Source organism: Corvus moneduloides, chromosome 14 (assembly GCF_009650955.1).
Source record: "Corvus moneduloides isolate bCorMon1 chromosome 14, bCorMon1.pri, whole genome shotgun sequence".
In the NCBI taxonomy this organism is placed as follows: Eukaryota; Metazoa; Chordata; class Aves; order Passeriformes; family Corvidae; genus Corvus; species Corvus moneduloides.
The window spans coordinates 1-22,212 of record NC_045489.1 but is presented as its reverse complement, the minus strand read 5'-3'; the positions used below and the strand labels follow the sequence as shown (position 1 = coordinate 22,212).

At 41.5% G+C, this 22,212-nt stretch overlaps 1 protein-coding gene across 1 annotated transcript; it reads right to left on the bottom strand.

The window, feature by feature from the left end:
• Positions 1–256: 256 nt before the first annotated feature.
• Positions 257–16,402, bottom strand: ADGRG4 (adhesion G protein-coupled receptor G4). Its single transcript, XM_032124330.1, has 16 exons — positions 16,272–16,402; positions 15,729–15,823; positions 15,281–15,333; positions 14,544–14,583; positions 14,197–14,222; positions 12,923–13,071; positions 11,868–12,000; positions 11,247–11,365; positions 10,002–10,212; positions 8,722–8,887; positions 8,451–8,600; positions 7,528–7,650; positions 5,753–5,798; positions 4,495–4,598; positions 2,598–2,719; positions 257–2,009 (listed from the first exon to the last, which is right to left on the bottom strand). Exons 2-16 carry the CDS (start codon positions 15,801–15,803, stop codon positions 1,733–1,735), a joined length of 1,794 nt encoding a protein of 597 aa, XP_031980221.1. The 5' UTR covers positions 15,804–15,823; positions 16,272–16,402; the 3' UTR covers positions 257–1,732.
• Positions 16,403–22,212: the final 5,810 nt, after the last annotated feature.

Here is a 22,212-nt window from a genome sequence, read left to right as displayed (position 1 = left end):
GAATGCAGTGTTTTCCCACTGGAAAAGAGAGGAGGTTGAGACGATTTAAATTAAACTACTTGAAATTATGATGAGACAGTGATGTGAATTGACATTTAAAAAAAAAAACAACAGAAGGAAATGTGGAAAATCCTGGAGCAATTATTGTGCCTTTAGATTTTACCAGAAATCCAGAACATGCAGAAGCATATACAAATATCCCATTAGACTGGGTTAATTCAAAGAAAGAAATTTCACAAAAAATAAAAGTGGAGTTGACTGGCAGAAGCCTTCCCTGTCCTCGAGCCCAGTTTACCAATGTGAAAGTTACTCCATGTAGTAGCCATGCATTCAAAATATTCCTATGAACCAGAACCTCCAAAAGGAGAGGGTAAAGATGGGGGAGAAGAGACAAAAGTGAGTTCTTTCTGGTTATTTCTTGTATTTTTCAGATATTCTGGTGACCATAAAAAAGCTTAAAATATTATACTTACAAATTGCTGTAAGGATGGCTCTCAGACAGTGACCCATTGCCATAGAAGTCTTTATTTATAATGAGCACAAGAGTAATTACAATAGCTGGTATTCCTAACGTGGAAAGCAAAAGAAAAATAAATAGTTTGATTCAAAAGAAAAAATTGAGAATTTGGAAAGATGTCAGATAATCTTTGATACGTAATTACAGCAGATGTGTGCATCTTTGGATCAAACTCTACCCCCCAAAGCTCCTTCTGAAATAAGTGCAATTAGATGTGTAGCATAGCAGGTTTAATCTCCTTATTTATGCAAATTACAAATGAGTAGTCATAAAAATATCTGTGTTTGCAAAATGTTTGTGAGTCTTCAAACATCTCCAGAAGGGATCCAATCTGGTAAAATAAAACCAACTGATTATTACAAAAGCTGAGTGTCCAAGGATAAGCAGACCACAGCAATTTGTTTTAAGAGCTTATAGAGACAGACATTTCCCAGGCAGTGCTTATCAGTCTTCCCTTCCACACATTTCCCATATTTTTTTCAGTTCTAGCTTTTCCCTAGAGAACTGCTGGCAGCACCATCAAGGATGGCTGCCCCTGACAACAATTGCGTGGGACATCAGATCTGAGGATAGGGATGATAATATGCTGCGCACTATTCAAGAGTGCTCTGAAACAGCATCTAATGGTGACCCAGACAATCCAGCCCAAATTCTGCTCTAGGTCAGTGCTTCTGATAACACCTTTTCTAACAGGTGAACCAGAATTTGGGTTCTTTTTGGCATGTTTCTCCCAAACAAATCGCTGATACATGTCAAGGGAAGTCCTTGGGAGAACAGTGAATGAAAGCCAGATCCACTCTGTGCATGGGAATCAGGAAGAGAATGCCAGGAATGGACACGAGGCCTGAAGAGGGAGTTAAAATCACCTCTGAGGATCACCACACGGGTGAAGGCTGTGGACAGCATTACTGCCCCAGTCACACCCACTGATGTGAGGTACCACGATAAATCATCCTGTAAAGAGAAGAGGGGTAGGAAAGCAGAGTCTTACACCCACTTTCAGTTGCATATGACTGTGCAGGAACCAACAAGCACTCTCTGCTAATGTCTCCCCGGATGGAAGAAATCTAAGCTGAACAGCCTGGGGGAAGAGATCCATCCTTGTAGTGCAGGGTGTGCATCGCATTTCTGCTAGCTCAGTGTCTTCACTTACCTCTGTAAATACGCCCCAATCTTAGAGAAGCTGACAAACACAGAAGTGGAGGGGAAATCTGTCTACTTACCCCAGCCAGCAATGCAGCATTTTAGAATGTACTTTGGGACATAAACATTGAAAACTTTGACAAGAGCCAAATAAAAGTGAACAGACTCCAGGGACATCCATGTGAATGCTGCAAGAAGGAAATAGTGGAGGAGCATGGCCATGATGATGCAGAGGCCTGGCTGGTTGAACGAGGTCAGCCAGGAATTTGTGAGGAAGACCATGTTCAGCATCAGCAGTGCAGCACAAAGGTTGAGCAGGATTTTTGAGGGGTTGTCTCTCCGCACCCTCCTAACAAGAAGGGGGAAGTCCACAAGGTTATCACTGCATCATCCAATGTACAGCCTATACACAGTAATATTCCAGATTCTTGACGTAATATCTCACCCGTGTCCAGGGGTAAATTTTTGAAATGAGAGAAGTTTTTACTCTTTACAGACATTTTACTGTGAGGGTGGTGAGGCCCTGGCACAGGTTGCCCAGAGAACCTGTGGCTGCCCCATCCCTGGAAGTGTTCCAGGCCAGTTTGGATGGGGCTTGGAGCAATGTGGTCTAGTGGAAAGTGTTCCTGCCCATGGCAGGGTATCAGAATTAAAGGACCTTTTAGATCCCTTCCAATCCAAACCATTCCATGATTTTGTGAAATTTAGGAACATAAAAATTGCTGGACAGTTCAGACAGGTGCTTGTATTGGAGTATTCAAATCCCTCTAATTTTGCAACAGTCAGACATCAAAATAAAACAATATTTATACTGTCAGCTCTCAGTCTTCCCTCTTATGCATCAGAGAATCAAATATTAGCAAACATTCTGATAACTGCTGCAAATTCATTATTGCCAAAATATTTAAATCAGTGTAAGAAAAAGGATCAGACTTACTCAAGGGTTAGGTATGCCATGAGTGTTATTCCCAAAAAAAGGGAAGAAGCACCACATCCTGCATAGCTTATCAGAGTTAATATATGATCATGTGTGACATCTATTTCTGTCCGAGCCAAGTCCTGTGTTACAAGATAGAGAAACACAGTTGTTTGCCAAGACAGATTTAGAAAATTCCTTTCCACATTTTCACATTGTGAAATTCCTGTTCTGCTTACTGCTACTTTTGGAGGTTTTCCATTAATATTTTTATGTGTTTCTTATTGTATAGTCCCACAGAATATCCAAACTAGTAAACGGTAAATTAACCAGCAGTATTTAAAGTATCCAGCAATAAGTTGTGAAGCTAGAAAAGCTGTTCTTCAAAAACTGCAAATTCAACATGGATTCCAGGATCTTATAAAAATTATTCCACTGGGAGCTCGCTTTGTAGGAGAAACTGCTTTGTTTCAGTGTCAGCTGCCATGCTTGGCAACTGCACAAACCTGCTAAATGTCTTGGAGCATGGTAGGCCCTACCTGTCCAGAAAGCACCACTGCAAGACCAGACAGGAGCCCTGCTTCTCCACGGCTGCTGCCAGGAGGAATATCGAGAGGATTTTGTTGCTCCCTGACACAGCTTCTCCGCTATTTTGTGAAACTTTGAACCTCAGAGTAGTAACCTACATCTCTGATGTACCATGGACGATGCTGTTGAATACCTGTAGCTGTGCCGATTACCAAAGTGGCAGTGAGAGGTGTGATCTGAAAATCAGGTTGAATTCTCCTTGCTTGAATGGAAACTTGAGCAAGTGTGTGAAATCTGAACCATCTCAATTCCTTTCTGAAAAGCCACAATTTTACTCCCAGGAGGGCTTTTGCCTCTGGAGCAGGGTCATGCTGACCTCTAGGGGAATCATCCAAAGGCAAAGTTAGGGCTGCATCCCATCCTGTGGGTGGTGTCCTACTGGGAATAGACAATTTACCCTATTTAGTTTGCTTAGAACTCCCCTGTCTCTTTGCCTTTGTTGCAGCCCATTCTCAGGTAGTCATCCGAGCTTTTGATATTTTGCTTTTAGAGGCAGTTTTCTCTGTATTACCTCTATAATAATAATTATTATATAATATAAAAATTATCTACTACAGTATCCCGCAGTGGCAGGGAGGAGAAGAGAGATCCAACAGGCAGGAATTGTGCAGTAAGATTGATTTATTTAATTATTTTACAAACTCTTTTATAGACTTTTTTCTTCATAGTCTAATTGGTCAAAGGATCAGCCACCCCTTGGGGTGATTGGCTAAAATCCTAAAACATCCATTGTCAAAATATTTTTCTACTGTACCATAAACAAAGCTTTACAATGTCGCAGGTGTTCATAGTTTATAGAACTCTGCTAATATCTTCTGTGAGAGAAATTATCTCATGGGACTGGAAAGAAGCAAGAAAAATTCTTGCTAACAGCAATATTTGTATCCACAATTATCTCTAATTATTTATTTCTGGAGAAATAAGAGGTGATAGATAATGACATCTCCCATATTTATACTAAACTTCACTTTCTGATGGAGCATAGATAGAGCTTTCAAAAAGATGTAATGTTGTTAGTTGCTGCTGGCAGTTAATAAATTTAACACAGTACTTCCAACACAGTAAATAACCCATTAAGGTTGATTAAGTTACACTGCAAAGAAGTACAAACTACATCTGTAAAACAAAATTGCCTTGAAACAAGTGATATTTAAAGGACTTTACGCCGTTAAATTATTATAACTGGCTTTTTTGTTATTGCTGATTTTGGCAAAATTGCAGATATCTAACAGCTTATATAGATATGAATCTCCCATCTCTTCTCCAAAACTAGTGATGACTTTGTTTAGTGCCATGGGATTTTCTGGGAGATGATTCATAGAGTACTTACCAGTAGGACTCCAAAATGGGTAAGATGGTTACAAAAACAGATTGTGTAATTCATATCTGTATATTCCATTTCACACCCTGATGTATTCCAACCACCCAGTCCATCTGTGTAATACAGAAAAAGGATTTTTAAGCAGAGGTAGTCACGCTCCGTCATTTATAGCTCTGTAGCATGCAGGGTGTGTGAAGATGAGCTCAAGTTAGTACAGATTGCAGGGTCATTTAGCAGCACACAAGTGAGATTTCACACCAAAACACATCTTCTGTAGTTGCCTGAGAACCTCAAAGCTTTTGGTGGAATGAATGCCTGCATACACAGAAAGAAGGAAGATAAAGAACCTAGTGCTGGGCTAGATTGTGCTGGAGGAAAAGAAAAGAAAAGAAAAGAAAAGAAAAGAAAAGAAAAGAAAAGAAAAGAAAAGAAAAGAAAAGAAAAGAAAAGAAAAGAAAAGAAAAGAAAAGAAAAGAAAAGAAAAGAAAAGAAAAGAAAAGAAAAGAAAAGAAAAGAAAAGAAAAGAAAAGAAAAGAAAAGAAAAGAAAAGAAAAGAAAAGAAAAGAAAAAAGAGAAAAGAGAAAAGAGAAAAGAAAAAAGAAAAAAGAAAAAAGAAAAAAGAAAAAAGAAAAGAGAAAAAAGAAAAGAAAAAAGAAAAGAAAAAAGAAAAGAAAAAAGAAAAGAAAAAAGAAAAGAAAAAAGAAAAAAGAAAAGAAAAAAGAAAAGAAAAAAGAAGACATGTCCAGGGCAGAGGATTTGTTTAGGCAGAGTGCAGCACTGAAGTAGCCAGATCTTCCCTGGTAAGACTGAAGTTATGACCCTATTTATGTATTGTGCATCACATACCCAGAAGCTAAGATTCTGATTAAAAAAAAAAAAAATTTCTAATCCTAGTAATTGCAGAGGAAACCTCTCTCACATGCTCTGAGTTAACCCAATTCACAGTCATCCCTCTCTGTCTGGTGACTGTCTGAGCCACTTTAAAGACCTGACCCCAGCAAAGCCCCTACTGTATTCCCTGAAGTCATTGTAAGAATTCATCTGACATTTCATTGCATTTCTGCCTTTTTCTTAGGCGAAGTCTTCTTATTCGTGTAGATGCAGCACTGCACAATGCCATATCCATATCCCTGGGGATAACACTGAGTACTGAGGTATCGACATCAACACAAAGCAGCAACACATACTCTAGTTTCAAGGTACATTGTCAAGAAGCCAAAGCCTCTGTGATGCTGGGGACAGAGCCAGCTCAGCAAGTAACACTTACTGTTCTTCCCAAAGTCCCAAAAGACGCAGTGCACTGCTGCATTGCCCTGGAAGCAGAGGAAAGGAGGCTGTGACATTTATTCAGGACATCTGCACTCCGTCTGCACTTGCAGACAGTGCATCTCGCCTCTAACTGGGGTGTATAACCAAGGCACTTGGATTTGATTTCCCCTGCACCACTTGGCAGCAAAGCCCACTCGCATCTGTGATTGTTTGTGTGGTGGTGCTGCAGGGGGTCTGTGGGTGAGTGGAGATGCCACGAGGTCAGAGGCTGGACACTTGGCTTGGGGACACAGCCAGGATATTGGCCATCTCACCCATGGCACTAAACCAGCAGAGTCCCAAGTTTTGCCTTCCCCTTCACCAAGGGAAATCCTGAGTCAGTGATTTTCCCAGTTTTACCTGTATCTTTCAATACCTTGTAGTCTTTTAAGGACAGCAGCAAGTCTGACAAATGGTTCACCTTAGGGAAATTCCTGTGTCTAATCTCATTCGGTTCATGTGGTACCTGAGATGTCACACCAAATTACTAGTGAAATACAAAAGTTATGACTAAGACCTGGAATAACAACCTGAGATTTTATGGAAAAAAAAAAAACCAAAAGAAACCCAAACCAACAAAAAACCAAAACAAAAGAACCCCTACAAGAAACCTTTATTTTAGAATTTCAGCAATTGCCCTCTCTGAAATCAGGCAGGGAAGACAAGCAAGAGCTGAACAGAGGTAAATGGATATTCAATGCAATGTTTTCTCATGGGGACATTCTAGTTAATTACTCATAATGCTGCAGCAAAATTTTCCAAGGCACGGAATAATTTTCTTTTATTATCATTATATCATTAATAAAGTTTAATAATGCACAGAGCTTACAGGAAGCCAGCCTAACAGATAAGCTGTTAAGATGTGTCATTTGTAGACTGTCAAATATAATTAGGCAGAGAGCCAAAGATGTAGGTTTGGATGATAACTCATTAAATATTTAATTAAGATAATTTTAAAAGGTCAAGGAAAATATCTGAAAGGTGCCAGATGGCCTGGTGGAGTAAAAATGACAGAAGAGAGGGGATATCTAGGTGAAATTTCTGGGTATATATTTGCTAGAACCAAATGGAAAGAGCATTTTGCCATAAAAGCAGCAATTACAAGTCCTCATTAACTTGAACTTTAATCAAGTTCATCTCATTGAATAATTTTCTTCTGCCCTGGGTTTGTAATATATTCATGTGGAGGCTGGGCCATAAACATTGGCAGCACAAAAATGCTAAGGAGGAATTCAGTCAACAAATTTGACCCATGCCCATTTAAAAATAAAACAGACTTTTTGAAACACCATTTTGAAACAAAATAAAGCAATTTGATTTTGAAAACATCTTTGCAAGGTTTTGGGTTTTTTAAAGTTTCTCTCTTTTGGTGACTTAACCTATTTTCCAAATTCAGATCAAGGATAAATCATTTCAGTCCAATCCAAAACCCACTGGTTTTTAGCAAATAAAACTATTCCTTGAAAAAATTGTCTAGATCAGAACAAGGAAACAATAAGAATGTCCCTTGTTACTAAGCATGGATTTAAAGTGGAGACACAAGCTTTAGTGACCAGCTAAAGGAATTATTAAACACTGAGATCTGTGTGGTCAGTCAATGTTTGGGTCCATGTATCATGGGGAGGTCAGGCAGCAAAGTGTTTTAAGCTTATTTGTCCTGTTCCCAGTTTATTGAAAGGGTAAGTGAAGTCAGCTCTGCCTCACCCCGTTCCTCATGAAATGAACACATCCTACCCTGTTCTGGTCTATGTGGTGGAGAGTGACAGTCACGGGCTCATTAAGATTCTGAATTGATGCATTTTCAATGCTGGCACTCACAACGTAAGTGTTCAACCTCTCCATCGTTAAACTGTCATCCTGCAGGGGAAAAACACACACATGCAAAAAGAATCCAAGCTCTTCCCTGCTCTCATTTTTTTTAAACTGTATTCCTTGGAAATAGTGATCAGCTAAACTCCATGGGATGCCTGATGTAATTTAGCTACTTGCTACGTCATTAAAAACATAGTTAGCTGCAGCTCAGGGACAGTCTCCACATCAGCTGAAGCAGAACTGAGTTTCAGATGCATCAGCTGGATTGAGAAAGCTGTGTAATTTTTTCAGTACATTTAAACATTTGGTTGTACATCATTAAGGTCATTAGACAGTGGACACAACTGTAAATGCTCCCTCATTGTGAAAAGCATTGTTTAGCACACTGTATGAGCCATCATTTCAAAGAAATGTCTCCCTTTCTAAATTATACCCACCCCCCCTTAAGGAAATAGAATAAGTATTAGAATAGTCATAAATCCTGCATATGATGCTGCTATATTATTTCAATGGAGACATCAATCTTGAAATTATTTTTGTGATGTTTGGCGTATGCTATGCACCATCCTTACTATCAGAGGAAGGTTAGGGTATGGTTTTTTTCTGCAGAACAGAAGGACTAGAATAACATCAGCTACAGAAAATGAAAAAAAAGTCTAAGGTCTACAGACACCTTGCTACAGAGAAGGTTTTGCTGCCTGAGTACATTTTGCCTGCACATCCCTCCATCAGTCTGATGCTAAATGTGCCCAGAACAGATGATGCTGTTGGGATTTCTTTTGTAGGCACTGAGAACAGCTGAGCCCATTCCTGCTGTGTTAGGGTTTGCTGGGAGTCGTAGTTACCACAAAAAGTGAAGTAGTGCCAAAAAACTTGAACTGGATCTTTGAATGCTTGTCTGGGTCAGAGTACTCGATCCCCAGGAAGTTCTTCAGGGATTTTGGCAAAAACACCGAGGCCAAAGCCTTTTTGAAAGGGTTTTCTTGCACACTGATCTGCAGGAGAGAGATGACATGCTCAGGGGTGCCATCCTCCGGTCAAATTCAAAATGAGACAAAAGAGCAGGAAGATAGTCCGGTTTAGTCAGTGGTCCCTGAGGTGATACTTTGCTCTCACCTTGAGATCCACACTTCTGTTGTAGGAGGTAATGCCAAAGGCCAGTCCTCCAAACAGTCCGGGATCTGGACGCAGCACCAACAGGGCCAAGGACGTGGTTATGACTGACATATTTCTGTCTGTGTAGGTAACCTTATAGCCCATCTCCTCAGCCATCTTCAGGATACTTCAACAAGAGCAACAGAAAGAAAAAAAAATACAACTCTTGAAATATTCTGCTGGTTTCATAACACACACCCAAGTGACTAAAACCCTTTGCTCTGATTTATGATCACAAAGAGCAAGCACTTGAGCAGAATGGGTCCATTTGGGGGTAGATGGCACTTTGTCTGCACAGGCTCAGGTGATGGCGAACAGCTGAGTTGGCATGATTCAGTGGACTCTGGCAGGTGGAAGATACTCTCCTGCAGGGACCACAGAAGGAGGTTCTGAGAAGAACTGAACCAAAATCCACACCCAGTCAAAAACTGCACTTCATCTGGAAGGCAGTAACTTTTAAAATCTGCTAATCTGATTATTTTCAGTCATCTAATTGTACCAGGAGACGAAATATTGGAGCCAGAACAATTTAGTCTGGTAGGAACCTCTGGAAGTCCATCCTCCATCTCCTCACCACCTCAGGCAGGATAGGCTCTAAAGGCAGAGCTGCTGCTCAGGGGCTTGTCCAGCAAAGCTCTGAATGGGTAAACTCCGTGTCCTTTCATTTGCCCTTGTCAAGGCTGGCTGCACTGCTCTGGACAGTGCTCTGCTAAGACATTCAAAACCAGGTAGCTGAGTTCCCTTCAAGACCTCAAAGAAGAGAGGTGTTCTTAAAGCTAAGAACCTCTATTTTAGCATGTGTGAGAATCACATCATGGATGCATGATCCTAAATATAGATTTTGAAGACTAACATTGAATAGCTGTTTTTAAAAAGTCTTTATCAGCACAGGTAGAGAGTGGAAGAGAGTTGTTTCTCCAGGCTGACCTGCCCACAGCCCTCACTGCTGAGCCACAAAGATCCTTGTGATCCTTGTGAGAGGAGATAGCAGCTGGGCTGCCTCCAGGCTGGGATGCCCACAGGGAACAACATTGGAATGGGGACTTCTGCAGAACTGGTTCTGCTAAAAGCACCTTTGACAACACAATAATCAATTTCTGCTGTTAAGAACCTCAAATATGTTTAAGATCAAAGTTCAGAAATTGGTAGCTCCAGTGACGATATTTTAATAGACTGAATAAATTACACCATGGTGCCATTTCAGCTTAGGAAGCCTCTTCTGGGCAAGTTATCTTACTTACCTATTGGTTATTTTTCTAAAGTTCTCATCTTCTATTTCTTGCAGCACAGTATAGTCTAGTATAGACAATACAGTCTCTGCAAGTGTCACACTCACATCTGCAAGCTCTACAATATCAGAAATTTTACTTGCAATGATTTCCAGTTCTTCCACATGCAGTGTTGCATCAGGCAAGAGGTATAAAATATGCTGTACAACATCTTGTGCATTCTCTGAAAAAAAAGGAAGTACAGATGATTTATGTGACATAGCTATCTGTCTGGCCATACAGCTACATGTCTCTGTTAAATCCAGGAGTTAATCTGCTTCTCAGTTCTTTCCAGATGGTCTTAATGCTCCTGATCTCTTACAAAATTATGTCCTAAGAATAAGTCAATAAGCCCTCAACATGTCAATGAAACCAGCAAAAACTTCCAAGTAAAATCTGCATATCTCAGATTGTATTTTAAAGGAAAAAAATAATGTACTTTTCATAAGAATACTGTCACCTGCTTTTGGATTTATAAATACTATCTGCAAATAATATTTAGTTTTAACTTTGGTTGTGTTTACAAGAATTTGTGAGTCCCAAATTACACAAGATCTGCCCCTGTCCCTAATGCTGCTTACCTGGTACAGCAGCAAAAGCAAATTCTGAATGGTATTTTGTATCTGCCATTCATCATCTCATCATCCTTCTATAATTTTCTTATAGAAGCAGATTCTACAACCTGGGAGTCAGATGGACTGTGTGCAACTGCAGATATCTTTCCATTATCTATTTTTTGATACACTCCTGAGGATGAGGATAAGCCCTCTGGTATTTGGTTTGTTCACCATTCAAACTACTTACACTGTTTGGCATAGCTTAAAAAAGTATAAACAGGTGGTAGAGGTCATCTCATAACTTACATGAATTACAGCACAAATTTTCTACTCCAGACACTGATTTGTGCTTCTTTCTATGAGATACTGTGAATTGCTTTGATGTGGTAACAGAGTGTATAGACAGGCAAAACCTGCCACATTATTCACATATACTTACTTAATTATAAATCTAAGTGTAGGTTTTGAGAATAGATGATTTGATAGAGAACTTGGAAGCACCTTCAAAATTCATCAGCAATAAAAAACCTTCAAGATGACCAGATGCACAGGATGCACAAAAACAACCTTAATGCTTCTTCAGATGTCCAACGTGAGCATTATCTAACTGCAACTATTTTTACTGTGATTCACTGTGTCACTGAAGTATCTGGTGCCTTACCTTCTGTTATCTTGATATTTTGGAGGCCTAGAATATTATTTGGAAGTTTTTCCAGTAATTTGCATTTAGTCATGTTTGGTTTTTTCCAAAAAGCTTGCTCAAGTTCAATACTAATTTCACTGAAAAATGAAAACAATATACATTGTTACAAGAAAAAATATATAATAATGATGTTCCTCATATTTCCCACTCAAGTAGCTAAGAAGGTAATTTATTAACCCAACTTTAAATGGATTTTCAAGTCAGATCTGACTTACCACTCACCCAGCAGAGTGGGTGCAGAACCCAGATGCCAGAGCCATGTGAAATGCACCTTGAGGTATTCGAGGGCAGGAGCAATTGAGAGAAGGCACAAAATGCAACAGGGCAAGGTTTTCCCTTCCTGCCCAAGCAGAAAGTCAGGTCCCTGCAGTGCCAGCAGGTTCTCCCTGCAGGTGATGGGAATGATGCCACACCCTTTTCCTGCAGCCCATGAAGGATTAGCCCCAAATTTCTTTGCATCTTCCTTGGCATGGCACTGCTGTGTGCCGTGGCAGACTGCCATCTGATTTGCCATCACAAAACCTGCTGCTCCCTCCTGTTTTCCATGGAAGAACCAGAACAAGATGTCTTGTCACTCACCAGCTCCTCTGAGCAGACTGCAGAGGGTTTTTCCTGCAGCTGACCTCTGTCTTGGAGGCTGGACTTGTTAGAGGCCAGGAATAATTTCCCTTGTACCTCGTGTGGGAAAAGCTTTCCGGACAACCCATTAGTGCTGAGGAGGAAATAAATAAAAGTTCTTTAAAAAGACTCAATAGTCAAAAAGAAGACCCCCCCGCCCACTCCCCCAACACCCAAGCACCCATCTGTTCTGTGGACCTGGTTTCCTGATGGGAATGAGTTCTAATTTGCAGAATGGACAGGAGCATTTTACAGGTTTACTGTCTGTAAGGAAACATTTTGTTTAAATATTTCATCTCTTCTTCTACATTTTTTTCTCTTTTGTTTGATAAGGCCAGTTCTCAGGTAGAGGGTTTCCAGCATCACAAACCAGATTCAATGACAGCACACCCTCCAGGCTTCTCTAATCTATCAGAAAGTGCTTCACATTGCCCCTCATTAACCCATCAATGTCTTTCCTCCAGGCTTGTTGTTTTAGCATCTGCAACTGATATTTTGTAAGTTATTGCTGTAAAATGTGGTTTTGAATCCCAGGGATGATCTATTAGCTCTTATCTCTGGCTTACTCCTGTATTTTAGGGAAGAACAGAGACAGTAACCAAACTAACAAAATACTTATTTGCCATCTGAGGATCGGTCCAATATGCACAGGCATTAGGAAAATGTTGGCAGGGGATTTGGTTTGATTGTTTTGTTTCAGTTCCCCTGGGGTACTGGCTACCAGCAGGAGCTCCTGGATTTGTAGCTGCATCAGCTTTACTTTGCCTTCGTTGCAAAGGTGCTCAGACCAGCGTGGGCACCAGGATTCATGTCTCCATTTGCCTGGAACCCAAATTTTTGATATCGCTGTCATTGCATGATGCTCTACAGATTGTACATCACGTGAAGTCAGTCTGGTCACTTGTAAGGATGTTTTCTAGCCTAACCTCTCCACAGAATATAAATTTGATAAAAAGCACTTAGAGACAGAATTGCAAAGCACGTTGATTTGCAGTGAGGTTTCAGTAAATTTTTACCTATAGACTTCACAGCCACATCTTCAGGTTTCACATACAGGGAAAATGGTCCTTCTTTGTAAGAGTCATTCAACAACTCTTTGATCTTGAGACTCAAGACTTCTTGTGTTTCCAGGAATGTGGTCTTTACAATGGCCTTACAGACATAGCTACAAATAGAATACACAAACAAGACTGCCATATTAGTAGCATTTCACAAATATAAATGGCTACAAAATTAAGGAGTAGCCCAGATAATTACACTGAATTGGATAATGTATGTATTTTGCTCACCATAAGTGCAGTCCTATGGTGAACATCACCGGATGCCACTTCTAATGTACACTAGCACCTTATCTCTGGAAATGCTTTCTAAAGTAGAAAATATTGGGAATACAGGTACAAGAATATCTCTATAGTTTCATGGTAAATGACTCTAAAGGTTTCTTAATGACATTATCTTGGCAAAGGAACATCCCTGTCACAAGTAAGGGTTTTTCAACATTTAAAGTTTGGAGAGAGCCAGTCATAAAATAGCGATGTGCTTGAGCACCCTGTGACTCCACGGCTCCCTGGAAAACTGGGATTTAACTAACCACTTTCAGTATCTCTGGTGGATTCCACTTCTTCTCCTCAGAACAGCTATTGCTCTAAGTAATTACCCTTGCTGACTCTGGAAGGTTTGGAAAGAGTCTATGTCTCTTTGAGTGGCTTCAGACATGGCAGAAAAATGCAAGAAGCCTTGGGCAGATGCCTCATGGGCCTCTAAATTAACTGAGGGTTAATGAGTGAGAGTTCCTTAGGGCTGGGATATTTCAAGCTTTTTCAATTCACACAGTTGTCCACCACTCATCATGGTCTTTCTAAACCATTCACGGCCCTTTGGAGGTGATGGGAATTCAGCTCCTCTTCCTCCTGGCCTGGGGTCAGAAGGCGATTAGGATTTCAGAATTAGATTTACAGAAGAGGCACAGGATTCATCCTGGTATCCTTCTTGGGCACTGTCCACTCACGGTTCTGGCCCCAGTGAAGGACCCTGCTCAGGGCCAGCTCTTACAGGGCAGCGCAAACCTCACAACCTGCCATGGAAGCACCAAGATCTGAGGTATGAGAGGGGAACCTTGGATGCCAAAACATGTTTCCCCAGGTCAAGTATTCCTGTGGTTCTGACCTCCATGTGTGCTTTTCCGGTCACTCTGAAACTCAAAGAGCCATGGAGGGATACAATTCCTCCTCCCTCTAAAAATGAAATCAGTACAAAGCATGGAAACCCAGTTCATAACCCTGGGTCTTACCTTTGTGACATCTGCTTTACCTTCCCCTTCAGTTCGCATGGAAGGACACAGAAAGTTAGAAACTGGTTAGAATCAACAGGCACAATTTGGTTTTTAAGGAAAGCAATCAGCAGAAACTCAGTGTGCTCATTAAAACAGAGCCTGTTGCTTTAAGTGTTACTGGGACCTGACACCTGGGAGGAGCCCTTGTTTCACAGTACTGCCAGAGGTTCATCAGGATAATTAAGTAATTTCAACAAAACACAATAGCATCAACATTTAGACCCTTCAACTACTATATCCTCTTTATAAGAGGTAAGAAAATATACCTGTCTGTAAGAGGTATCAGAAAATAACAAATTACATACGTGAGTCCTCTTATAGGCACTGTGATGTGGATAATTATCCCTGAAAACAAAAGAGAACAGAACAATTATTTCACAGTAGCATATAACTGTAACATGCCCCATTCTGCTATCACCTAAAAAAAAAATCTCGTGACCACAGATGTTACAACTTAGAAGTCATCTTGAATTCAGCATAGATATATCTACAGAAGTTACCAGGACCAAGTGCTATAATTCATATGCATTCTCACAAAAAATGTTTCTTCCAAAATGGGAAGAACCTTCCCTTAATGTTTTATGAATTGGATTCATCCCATGTGAACAGTGCAACATGTTACTCTGTCGTCATCTATGAAACAAGAAGTACCCGTGGAAGTCAGAGAAGAAATTAGGATGTCGAAATAGATGTAAAATGACAAAACTGTCTGTGTTAGTGACATGTTTACAAATTGCTAAAATATCCCTCTCTGCTGCTCACAGTTTGAATATGAATACAGGTGGAGTGGGCTAAAAGGAATGAAATAGGGGAATCTGGTTCAAGAAACCATTGTTCCTAGCAGCGTTTTCAAACTATTACATTCTTTCATTAGACAATACCACATAAGAGCCAGTGTGATCCTAGCCAGCCTCCAGGGGTCTGTAAGCCTCGTTCTCCTCTGTGACCCCCCAGACTGGTCAGTTGTGAAATGGGTATCTGGAACCTGACTGTGCAAAGGACAGAGGGCCAAGGTGACACCACCACACAGCCAGAACCTTACCTCACTTTAAAGTTTGTCACAACAAATCCTTCTCCAGTAAACATGATATTAAACTGGAAAAAAACAGTAACATTTTTTTAAGACTATTTATCAATACTTTTTCTAGACCTGCTTGTAAATTTAGAATTGTCATCAGAATTCTAAATGCCAATGAAAGTGGCTAAGAATTTTTGCAAAATTTTAACACTTTTCCCTTCCTTCAGAATTTCATTTTGTCCTGTTATATATTGGATAACATGACTCTGAAACACCACAATTGTTACATGGATGCTCATTTCTGTGTTGTCCCAGCAGTTTGCATTCTGTACATTGGGCGTGGGACTAGATGACCTATAGAGGTCCCTTCCAACCCATTCTATTCCAATCCAAACTATTCTGTGATCCTACCAGCTGTCTTCATGTGATACTTGCTAGAAACACATGAGAATGAGAAAAGCAAGCTACTCACCCAGTGTTCAAGAAGCCTCCTTGCATCATAGCAATCAGGAGCTCTCTCCATTTTGTAGAGAAGAGAAAAGTTCATGTGAACATTAAAGAATCTGACTGTAAGGAGAGGATAGAGGTGAGATATATCCTGCAGCTTGCACAGAAGGTGCCTGCTCCCCATCTGCTCACTCCCCTGTAGAACCATAGTTGTGTTCCCATTCCCATGGCACTGAGGCTCTTTGGGAAACCCCAGACTGCAGTGTCCAAGTCTATGTTACTGCTGCATTGATAGGAATTTTATTAAAGACCTCAAGAGCCCAAACACGTGGTCACATTATCACACCTTAACAACCAAGTTGTGGTTCATAGCTGGGGTGCACTGTCTTGGCCTTTACTGCCTGCTGAGAATGCACAGGCAGAGACAGGAGGATCTGCTGACACAGGTCACCTTGCTAAGCAGCAAAGGTTTAAACATGTGACTAAGTCTTAAATTGTCACATCTACAGTGTCAGTCAGTGTCATTGACGATCATGACAACATTTAAAATGGCCCCCTGAGCACTTACGTGGAACGGTACCATTGGTACTGGCTGGAGGTACCGGGGGCAGCGTGGAGGCCCTTGTTGAGGATGCTTCACTGAAATCTGCTGGAAAGAACCATAAAAGGCCTGAGAATCCACACTGGCAAAAGTGCGAGGAAGAGCACAGTTCAGGTGAGAGAAAGGTTTGAGTCCTTCTGCAAAGGTCATCATTACAAGGAGCTGCCGTGGTTCCACAGACCTCAGCAGGGTGAAGGCAAAGGGGAAAATACAACCACACAGGGTTTTCTTCTTTATAGAGAGGTAAACACAACATAACAAGAGAGAAAATGGAATTTAGATCACAGGGAAAATCAGAGCTTATGCACCTTTATCCTTTTTCATTTCTTGTGTTGGAGGACAGTTATCCATGTTCCCTTCTTGCCTGTGTAAGTTGGGCCAGCCTTCAGGAAAAGGCATTTGTAATGCCTGTGAGAGGAACATTGATATTCATGGTCTCTGGCATAAAGATTCCCATTTTAAATGTTGACCATCCTGCCTGTTGTTTTCAAAGTAAAGAATTCCAGGCATTCATTCATAGCTAATTTTCCTCAAAGTGAATCACCTTGTCAAAGCAGATATGACTTTTGCATTTCACATGCAATCTGCCACATCACCAGGCAGACAGGGAGAAAATGGATGATGTTTGTCATATGTGAAAGGAATGAGTGTGTCTTTACAAATAGACTGTGTGATCCTGCTTGTAGATAAAACCGGAGGTTGAAAAATAAGACAGTAACAGAGAGGAACCATAAAATTCAGAGGAATGGTACTAATTGACAAGGAGTGTTGCGTAATCAAAGCCATGTAAAATTCCTGAATTTAAAGAAGAACAGAGATACAAAAGCAGGGAGTGGGTGTGTCGCATATTAGGGGGGTCATGTAGTAGGTGATTCGGGAAGTCTGTACCTCTCAAGTACCTCAGCCAGTGGGGAAAGGGAGAGGATGATGTGGCCAGGAAAACAGTATTAAAAGGAGGTTGCATCCTCCAACAATTTGAGAGACCCCAGAGGAAATGCCCCGTGGCCTCTCCCTCTATTTGAATAAAGTTACAGGATTCCTCTGTCTCCTTTTTGGACATAAACCTCTGGTGGTGTGAATTTTTCCGCACACATGTACAACAGAAAATTGCAGTGAACTGAATCACCCTGTAACATTACAGGTCTGGGTGCTCAAAGAAAAGCAGGATCACAACACTTTGCCCCTGAAGCACCATTTCCTTTCGAGGCTGGTAATTGGCGTTTTTTACTTCACACTCTGACACGACTGTCAGAGACTTGACATTCCAGCTCTGACTAAGAGAAATAAATTCAACATATGAATACAAAGCCAAATATCTATGAATAAGGAGTGTGGCCAGAAAGAAGCAGGATAAGACCATGCTTCATACATAAAACATTGTTTTCTCTACTGTAGTTCAAGGTAAGGAGACTCACCCATGCTTACAGCACAACAGTCCATCTCTGACTCACTCAAATCCATGGCAATAACAGAAACAGGGGCTGTTAACAACTTGAAGTCTCCTATTTCTATCCTAAATTACTTCAAATTGTCTTGTGAAGTTCAAAGGACAGCTGAAGTCAAAAGCCCCTTCTGAGCAGGCATGCTACAGTACCTAAGCTCCTACTTCCTATACACAGAACTGGTTTTCCCTTTTGCACTAAGCCACAGGCTGTGAACTCAGCACAGAGTCAGACTGGAGCAAGTGGACAACAAAGCGACCGAAATCCAGCTCTGAGCTGTCTCTCCAGGTTTGGCTCTTGCAGACTAAGCTCAGAACCTCCAGTCTTCAGCTCAGACCTCCAGCCTCTGAATATTCCTCGGAGTTGTTTTGGTGTTACCTCATGATCTAGGAAATGGTTGTGACTCCTCAGCAGAGGCAGAGTGCTCAGGGCTGATGGAGAGCTGAGCCAGGAGGCTCCCACACACCTGGCGGGAGTAGGATGGGGAGCAAGGAAGATGGACCAGCTGTTCCAAAGATCAAACTGTCCAGAACCTGCTTTGATAGAGTACAGTCCCTGTTGTTCCTGGGATGCACGGAAAGCTGTAAAAACAGCAAGCCTGCTTTTCCCATGCTTAATGAATCTTAGATTTCCATTTGGATATCTCTCCTCTTTACTCAGGCCTTTTGTGTCTGAGATAGCAGTACACTTTGGGAATCAGAGAACTAATCCAGTCTGCTTTACTCTTCCACCAAAACACTGGCAAGTCCAGGAGCAAGCTGCCACATCGCCATTTCAAACCCATTGCCTGCAGTAGGTCAGAAACATGACCTGGCATGACGGGTGTTTGCTGACTCTTTATTTGGAAAAAGATCCGCAGGCCTTAGCTCATTGAGCTGCACGACAGACCTGGATGTTCCATCCACAGAGCTCCTACCAACACTAATGCTGTTTGACAGACTCAGGAATACACAGAAAACAAGAAGCCAGAAGTATATGATAAATTAAAGAGACAAAGGAAACTGACTCCTCAAAAGAAAACAGAAGGATCCGGAACTAAGGGGTTGCGGTTTTTCCTCCAGCACCTGTGCGCACCAAGCCCCCCCCATCCTCACAATATACTGCAGTGAGGATACAAAGGGCCTGGGCCCTGGCAGTGCAGAAATTCTAGCATCTCCATGGACTTCCATTCCACAGCTTAAACTTGTAGTGAAAACCTGTATGCCTTCCTGTGGTGCGAAGCTGCAGAGATGGTTCTGTGAGCCCCAGTGGGATGCTGCAGATAATGAGTCCCTGGTTTCAAACTGACAGAAAATTAGTGTCTCTTTATGAGCCTTTTTAAGAACCGCTGCCATAGAGGGAGTGAGACGAGAATGCAGAAGGGCCAGGTATGTCCTATCACCGGAATAAATATTTTTTTCTTTCCTACAGAAATATAGACACAAGATTAGGATATGATCCATCAAGCCACATTCCAGACTATTAGAACACCTGGGGTTTAACTTGTCTCCCTGCATGTTCCAGTGCTGCAGATCCTCTCCAGGTAGGATTGAATCTATCAATCACTGCACAGGACAATTACAGGCTCCACTCTGTTCCTGTTGTTATCAGTGTAATTTTTTGAAAAGAATTTCCTCGGGGGTGATGTATGATATTACCCTGCGTCAGGCAGGATGGATCAGAAAAATCTGCTAGGGAAAAAAAACAACAGAGAAATTGCCAAACAAAGCCCAAATCCATTCTGATCAGGGATGTCACTCAGAATTCTATTTCCATCTCCTGACAAATTAAAGCATGGTTACAACTTCACAGATATTAATTTATTTCCTTCTCTCTCGTTATCACCAGAAGAAAAAAAAAATCTGTTTATTCTCACATGTCAAGGAACATTACCAGCAGGCAGGTGTGGGACTGGCGATCTTCATCCTGTAACCTCATTTGCTTTAATTAACATGTATGTAATCCTGCTCGCAAAAAGAGGACTGAGCCGTGATGACAGATGAGGTCTGAAGCTACGAGAGTACTGTACCACTGACTTTTTAAAGTCCTACTCGAGGATTTCAATTTAATAATTTAATAAATGGTTTATTTGGCATCCTGTAAATATGTACGGTTTCCAACAGATGAGCATAAAAAATGAGACTAGCCAATAAGAGAACTGCAATAAATACATTTCTATATTATCAGCAGTCGTGTTCAGATATTGAATATTCATCCCTCTCCCAGAGTATTTAAAATTAAGAAAAAAACCAGAAAGCAGTGTGTGGGTGTGGTAGGGGGAGGAAGACATGAAGACTGAGTCAGTGAAAGGATGAGAACACACACTTTTACTTCCACACTTTCAGTAAAGGCCCAGCTGAGCTGCAAAAGCAAAGGATCATCTTCAAGATCTCTGGGAAAAAAGTGAAGGCAGAACAATAATTTTACTCCTGCTACATCAAGCAAAACCAATGCAATGACTACAATAATTACAGCACTTCTAAAATGCCAACACACCTTTTTGAGGCTGCTTCTGGCTACATTCGTATGAGAAGTTTCCCTCACTTTGCCTAAATGAGCCCTGGCTTTCCAAAAGCGACGTAAGATTTCCAAAACAAAGCAGGCTGCCTAACTTCCCAGCACAATTGCATAACCTGTCTACTGTCAAAGAGAACCAAGCAACATTAACTTAAAACATCTACAAACAACACCTACAAACGCAAGAGGCAAGCCTTGCAGCTAGAAATTGTTACAGGGCATAAGCAACAATTTGAGATGGGACATTTGCATTGACATGGCACTTCCCCACGGCATTTCATTCCACAGCAATGCTTTGGCACAACTTCTTACATGCCTGCTTCAGATTTTCTCACACAGATGGAACATGCATGATCTCATATGGACAATCCACATGAACCACAGCCAGGTGCAGCTTCCCCTGCCTGACAGATGGGACACAAATGTCAATACGTGTTTACACTGCTCACTGTTATCCCCACCTCATGTACCATCAGTCTGCCTCTGTGCTACTGCTGGCTCATGAAAGCCAGTTAATTAAAGAGTAGATTTAAAGCGGTACTTGCTAAGGTCTTGCTAAGATCTGACACATGACAGATCCTCAAACATGATTAAATTCTAAGAACATCTCTGTAATTTCACAACAGTCATCTTAGTTATTGCTCTTGGGAAGATGTCAGACTCCAGTAACCCTCCTCCCAGTGTGGATCATAAAGTCGATCCAGTGGTTCCGTAGGCAAGAGTAGCCTTGGTGCCTGTCAGTGTAGTTCCTCGCTTGTGAGACGTGCTGCTGTCTCTCCTTGCTGATATCTTTTGAATATTTGGGCCAACGTTTTACTGACTGAATGTCCAATTCAGGCTGCTCTGGAGAATCCTAACTAGAAGAAATCACCTGGTTTGTGGGGACTGCTTTAGAAGGAAAGAATGCTTTGACCACTGAGAGCCTCTCTCTAACATGCTTTGCCTCACTAAAAATATGCTCCAATTCATCCAGGTTATTTCTGTTTGAAAAATTAAAGTCCAGGAACACTGAGTGAAGGCTTTGATCAGAGGTGCTAAGATTTTCATCCTCAAACATGACTAAGCTTCTTTCGACTTCTTGCCAAGCCAAGCACACACTTTTCTCACAGATCAAATGGGCCCAAGGGCAAAGGTTAATTGGAAAAGGGAAACCGAGCCTCCTCCCTCCTCATCAGATCATGTCCTCCCAGCCAGGGACACAAGTGGGGAAATACCTCTGGCAGCAGGTAGTGCAGGAGGAGGGGTGCTTGGATAGAGGCGGTGCAGCAGGCAGCCAGGAGACAGATGGGAAGGTTGTAATTTACAGCAATTGTTATTAGTGCCTGTGTCCTTTGGTGCAGAGCAAGGGAGGGTGCCACTGGGGAGGGGGAATCCCTCTGAGCACAGGTTTCATTGGCAGTCAGAAATTTTGTGATGATCTCATTGCCTTGGGCCCAGATTTGATAAAACCTGGAGCAGGAGATGGGGAAGTGTAGTGGGAACTGAGGTGAAGTCAGTGGGTGCTGCACGTGATGGAGATATGCCATCTCTTGGCATGCTCTTTGGATTCTCAAAGGGGACACCAGAAATGACCAATTACTTCATGCTGTGACTCTGCTTTCCCTGTGAAGCCATCAGCTTACAGACAACTAGCAGAGAAACATTCACTGTTACTGTGGAGCACCTAAATGTGTCATTAGTTTTACATAAATCAGTCAGTCAATCAGTCAATTAGTCAATCTTGGTTCTCTGCGTAATTTAAATACCATGTAGTACATAGAGATATCAGGGCTGAATGATAAGATACCCCAAAACACTGATAAGACTGCTTGTCAAGGAAGTAACATCCATCTGAGGCACACAACAGACAGAAGCCTTGCAGAAAAGTGATTACTATCATTCCAGGTTGCCCAGAGAACTTGTGGATGCCCCATCCCCAGAAGTGATCAAGGCCAGGTTGGACACAGCTTGGAGCAAGCTGGTCTAGTGGA

Excerpts from the sequence above, each read along its gene's own strand:
- ADGRG4 (XM_032124330.1), bottom strand. The coding sequence starts at position 15,803 with ATGAACTTTTCTCTTCTCTACAAAATGGAGAGAGCTCCTGATTGCTAT. Across the intron at positions 10,213-11,246 it reads AAATATCAAGATAACAGAAG|AGAATGCACAAGATGTTGTA; the intron begins GTAAGGCACCAG and ends CTTTTTTTTCAG. Across the intron at positions 8,601-8,721 it reads ACAGAAGTGTGGATCTCAAG|ATCAGTGTGCAAGAAAACCC; the intron begins GTGAGAGCAAAG and ends TCTCTCCTGCAG.